This window comes from Pipistrellus hanaki, assembly GCF_964339955.1.
Source record: "Pipistrellus hanaki genome assembly, chromosome: 13".
NCBI classification, from domain to species: Eukaryota; Metazoa; Chordata; class Mammalia; order Chiroptera; family Vespertilionidae; genus Pipistrellus; species Pipistrellus hanaki.
The window spans coordinates 12,061,898-12,067,897 of NC_140515.1; the positions used below are offsets into that span (position 1 = coordinate 12,061,898).

Here is a 6,000-nt window from a genome sequence, read left to right on the forward strand (position 1 = left end):
CACTCAATTATTTGAAGAATATATGAATTAATGATTATAAGAAAGGGTTCCCACCCATATTTTAGCGGGTACAAGTCAACCTTAAAAAAGTACAGATTTTTTAAAAATTTGCAAAACTTAGGATCAAGCAATTCCCAAAAGAAAAATATAAATGGCCAACAAACTTATGAAAAGGTGCTTCCCCATCATTAATGACCCAATAAGAACAAAATAAAACATTTCCCAATTAAACTAGAAAAGATTAAAAATATAAAGTTATGGGCATTGTAAAGGGAAACAAATTATGAATGCCTACTGAAGGGCAATTTGGTAAAATGGCAATTTTAAATTGAAAACCCTTAACTCAGTTATTTTATTTCTACATATTTCTCTCACTCACAGAAATGCATAAATATACAAGAATATTTACTGCAGCATCGTAGCTAACAAGCAAAAAATAACCTAAACCCAGGAATCTTGTTGGATCAATTCGAGTATCTGAGTACTGTACTGCCAAACAGCCTTGAAGAGAATGAGTCAGTTGAATTCAGTGGCACAGAAACATGTTAGATTACCAAATTAATCAGCTTAGCTGTGCAGCAATATATGCTACCTCATCCTGCCTTTCCAGGAAGTGTGTAACTCTGTGTGTATGCGGAGTTAGAAGACCAGAAGCAAACACACTAAATCACTAAATTACTAAAAGCTATTACCTCTGTGGAAAGAAACTCAGGATGAAGAGAATTTTTACTATCTTGTAAATTTTTGTATTGATTAAAGTGGTTATGAGTATTGCAGACATATAAACGTAAAGCTATTCAAAATCCCTTAAAATAAACCCTAATTCCTGGTTGCATTTGGTATGGAATAGCACTCAGTAAGGGGAACTAGGAACCTCGGTTACAGGCCCGCTGTAAACCACCTACCGGGCTTCATTTCACTCCAATGCACCTGCCGTCTGAAACTTCTCATCTCGGTGTTCCTGCTTAGATCTCTCTCTCAACCTGGAACGCCCTTCCTATGGCTGCCGTCTCCTGAAGCCAGCAGACCTCCAGTTCCCCTACTGTCCTCCCCCCACCCTTCCACCACACTCACTCACTCTCTCACACACACACACACACACACACACACTCACACACACACTCACACACACACACACACACACACACACACTCACACCCCTGCCAAAGCATAAGAAAGACATTTGTTCTGAATTATGTGATATGACTAGACAATAAGCATTGCTCAAATTATTTTTGATACATTTTTTACAAAGAAACAAACTCTTTTTTTAAAAAACTTTATTGTTGAGAGTATTACATGTTTTAAATTACAGCATCCCAATAGTTTTACTATTTTTTCATTTCTTAATTACAGTCGACAAGAGTTTTTAATTTTTAACGCTGACAAGAAGTGTTAAAAGTCATTAAATTAACATAAATTTTCTCATCTTTAAGACCATTTGGCATGACTTCCACTTGCACTTTCATCTTCACAGCACTACACCACCACTGCCAAAGTCCTTCCACCTGCAACCTAGGACTGGTTAAAAGTAAAAGTAGCTGTGGCTGGAATGCTTTTGGTTTCATGGCAGAACAAGCCAGGTGAGTAGATGAATTACAAAGTCAATGAAATAGTGAGGTACTGAAGAGGAGAGAAAGAAGAGGCAGGCAGAAAAAATAAACAAATGGGACTACATCATACTAAAAGCTTCTGCCTAGCAAAAGAAACCATCCTCAAAATGAAAAGGGAACTCTGTATTGGAGAACATATTTGCCAATGATACATCTGATAAGGTCTTGATTTCAAAAATATATAAAGTACACAACTCAACAAAAGGAAGACAATCTAATTTTTTTTTTTTTAAGGGCAAAAGACTTGAATAGACATTTCTCTGAAGAGGACATACAAATGGCCAAAAGATATATGAGAAAAATGCTCATCACTAATCATCAGAGAGATGCAAATTAAAACAATGAGCTACCACCTCACACCTGCCAGAATGGCTACCACCAATAAGTAATCAAGTGCTGGTGAGGATGTGGAGAAAAAAATCCTCGTGCACAGCTGATGGGAATGCAGACTGGAGCAGCTACTGTGGGAAACAGTATGGAGTTTCCTCAAAAAATTAAAAATGCAACTGCCATTTGACCCAGTTACCCCACTTCTGGGGATATATCCTGGAATCCTGAAACACCAATCCACAAAGAATATATGCACCTCTATGTTCATAGCAGCACAATTTACAATAGCTAAGATCTGGAAACAGCCCCGTGTTCATCAGTACATGAGTGGATAAAAAAGCTGTGGTACATTTACACAGTGGAATACTATGCAGCAGTAACACACACACACACACACACACACACGCACACACAAAAAAACCCCACAAGGATCTCTTACCCTTTGAGACAGCATGGAGGGACCTGGAGATGATTACGCTTAGACTAGGTGGGAAAAGCCAGTCAGAGAAAGACAAGTATCACATTATCCCACTTTTACGTGGAATCAAATGAACACAAGTTTATGAATAAAATAGAGCCAGAAGCATCAAAACATGAAACATACTGATGAATCTCAGATGAAAGGGAGGTGGGGATTAACCAAAGAAAGTATATGCATATTTATGTATTGCTCATGAACACAGACAATAGCATGGAGAAGGCCTGGGGCAGGGCAGGAACCGGATGGTCGGGGGCAAAGGGTGAAAAAAAAGGAGGACATCTATAATACTCTCAACAATAAAGATTTTTTTAAAAATGAATGAATGAAAAAATATAAATATAAAAATAAAGGTTAGCCAATATTTTTCCATCTCTATCCCACCTATTTCTGAGTACTTATCTTCTGTTTTGTTTTTTTATTATATTTTATTGATTTTTTTACAGAGAGGAAGGGAGAAGGATAGAGAGTTAGAAACATTGATGAGAGAGAAACAGCAATCAGCTGCATCCTTCACACTTGCTACTGGGGATGTGCCTGCAACCATGGATCCCAGGTTTGATCCGAGTCCGCAGGCTGAACCAAACCAGTCAGGACAGTACTTATTTTTGGGGTTTGGTCTGTTTGCCATTGTATTTCTAAGGATAAACACAGTGCCCAGAATACATGGCAGATAAATTGTGTGCTGAATGAATAAAATGATTTGTCTTTAGTTGGAATAAAATCTAACCTCCTTGAAACTTGTACCCCTTGACCCAAATTTCAACCTCTGTAACTACATTAAAAAATAAAAGTATACCTTCCAACATGTGTACTACACTTTAATAAATTTTAAAATCATAGTTCTGTTAACTTGGACAGTCGTCTGTTTTTAGCAGCTGCTACTGACTTCAGAGAGAGTATCAAGGAGCAGCAAAGGGCATGGAATCCCAGGTCACATTGGTAGGGTTGGCATCTGTTCTCCAACACTTACTTACCTACAGGGAAGTGATTTCCTTTGTGTGATTGTGGACAAGTCCTAACCTCTCTGTACCTCAGTTTTGCCATTTGGAAAACTCGAATAAGACTTCAACTATGACAGAATTAATTGAGACCATGTATGTAAAAGGCTCTCCCCAGTTCCTAGAGCGGCTCTATCTGTCAAAACTACTACTGCTGCCCTGGCAGGTGTGGCTTAGTCGGCTGGAGCGGCGGGCGGCCTGTACACCCAAGGGTCGTGGTTCGATTCCCAGTCACTGCACAAACTTAGGGTGCAGGTTCAATCCCCATATGGGAAGCAACCAACTAATGTTTCTCTCTCCCTGTCCCTTCCTCTCTCTCCCGAATCAATGAAAAACATATCCTCAGGTGAGGATTTAAAAAAAAAAAAAAAAAAAAAAAAAAAAGGCACCACCACTGATAGATATATCACTGGCTGGACAGGAAAACTCCTTAAAAGTGGTAACATAAGCCTTTGTCTGCATTTCTAAAACGTAGCTTCGCTAAGAATAGAGCCTCAGCCTGCGGGCTGAAAGGTCCCAGAGGCAGCTGATAGATGTTTCTAACCCTCTCTCTCTCTCTCCCTTCCTCTCTGTAAAAGAATCAATAAAATATTTTTAAATAAATAAGTAAACAAAACCTAGCTCACCCAGTCTCAACAGGTCTAGATGGAGAATCACCATCTGGCCTAGGCGCCCCTCCCTTCACTCTATCGGGTAACAGTGCAACCTGCCCGGGCCATTTTCACCACAGCCCTTCCTCCATCTGCCTCCACCCCCAGATCACGCGGGAGTTACCTGCTCACCCGGTTATCTCCAACACCTGCAGCAACAAGGACACTCCGCTGGGCCTCCTTTTTTAAAGTTGTTTTTTCCCCCCTTCTCACAACAAGCCTCTCTCTGTTTATGCACTGCCATATCTAGAATCCCCTACTGGACCTGCCCTGAGAGGCTTCAAAACATTTATTAAAAGGACTGTTCCTTTCTTATGTTAGTAAGTGTTGACTCTAGTTGTTTTCTAAGGAATGAAGCAGTACTGTCTTACAGGAAGCAGAATAACCAGGTTCATTACAGAATGAATGAATAAATGAATGGGAGTGTCATTTCTCCGGGACTGAGAACAAATACAGAAAATGACCACATGGCCTTGGACAGAGGGCTCTGAGCGCCCTGGGTAAGCTGTTTGGTTCTGTTACCACATTCCTACATGTGACGCCAGGTTCTCCGGTGGAGTTATACTAATTGGGGCTTTTAAGTAGGGAAACGGTCTCCGTGCGGAAAACGGGGAGTCAGGCGGCGCCTCCCCCGTCTCCTCCCCGCAGCGGTACGGAGGAATCGGTCCGCCAGAGGCGGCGGCGTCGGCCCGCGCCCCGCGCCCGCTCCCAGGCTCGGCGACCCGGGACTAGAGGGCAGTTCGTGCCAAACCGGAAGACATCCCAGTGCGGGGGCCCCGACCGGTGCCCCGCCGGCCTCCGGCCTCCGAGAACCCCTCCACCGCCCGCACTCACCACCAGCGAGGCCGTGAACCCGGGCCGGTCCATGGCCCGAAGGCCCGCCCGCGCTAGAACCCGCTGTGGAGCCGAAGCGTGTCGCGGCCCCGGGCACTGGGCGCCGCCATCTTGAAGGCGGGGCCTGAGGGGGCGGTACTTCCGCAGTCACGTGAGGGCGAATCACAACAAATACACGTGCAACCCAGTCAGCTGGGCGGGGCGCTCGGAGGGGGGCGGGGCCTGGGAGTGTGATTGATGGAGCGGGAAGTACCACTCTCCTCCGCCTCCTTCCCCCCCCCCCCCCCCCCCGCAGCATCCCGTGATTCCGCGAGAAGACGGAGAAACTCTCGCGAGCAAAGAAGCCTGGGCTGGGATCCAGGAGAGAGAACACCTACAAGGGCAGCGTGGAGCGAAGTGCGGGGCGGAGGCTGGAGTGGAGGGCGGGATTGTAGAAGGGCAGAACTGGTTTCAGGGGGCGAGGATTCTCTTTTTAATCTGTTATTTTTGTCTTATATCTTCCGAATTACTACAAAACACACTCAACATCAGAAGATTATGATATAGAAAAACGCTTAAAAAATAGCATCCTCCACTTGTTACTGGCAGTTATTACACTTATTAATTTACTTGTTCAATTATTTGCTTGTTCATCTTGTCCACTGTGCACACCTAGAAGACCACTCTGAGACAGGCTGAGCACTCCTGAGGTTACCTAGTGGCTTACTACTGTGTTAGCAGTACCTGACACTTCGTAGACACTCAACATAACTTGTGAGTGAATGAATGAATGGATGAATGAATGAATGAATGAATGGTACAGAGCCTGGCGTGCAGAAGACATTTAAGTGTTTCCTTCCTAGAGCTCCGTTAGGGGCTTTGAAGGGCTGTAGAGTTGAATAAGGGGAGAGCCTCTGGGATGTTAGTTTTCATTTGTAGCATAGAGCGGGGCTATTCAGAAAAAAACCCTCAGAGAGTTCATTGACCAGGTGGATGCTTTAGGAAAGTAGTTTGGAACTAAGTATGTAAACAACCTAACAATGTCCATAACATTTAACTCAGCAAAGATAACAGGAAGCCACTTACCCATTAAACAGAAGAGGAATGGTTAGATA

At 43.4% G+C, this 6,000-nt stretch overlaps 1 protein-coding gene across 3 annotated transcripts in view; it reads right to left on the bottom strand.

The window, feature by feature from the left end:
• Positions 1-5,045, bottom strand: part of SLC25A26 (solute carrier family 25 member 26) — a 125,783-nt gene extending 120,738 nt beyond the window's left edge. For 2 of the 3 annotated variants that reach the window (XM_084902691.1, XM_084902689.1), the window contains exon 1: positions 4,907-5,038. In XM_084902691.1, coding sequence (XP_084758817.1) covers positions 4,907-4,939 — 33 coding nt within the window. In that variant the 5' untranslated portion in view covers positions 4,940-5,038. Of the gene's footprint in view, positions 1-4,906 lie in introns of all 3 variants that reach the window. The other variant, XM_084902690.1, reaches the window with a different exon arrangement.
• Between the last annotated feature and the right edge of the window lie 955 nt (positions 5,046-6,000).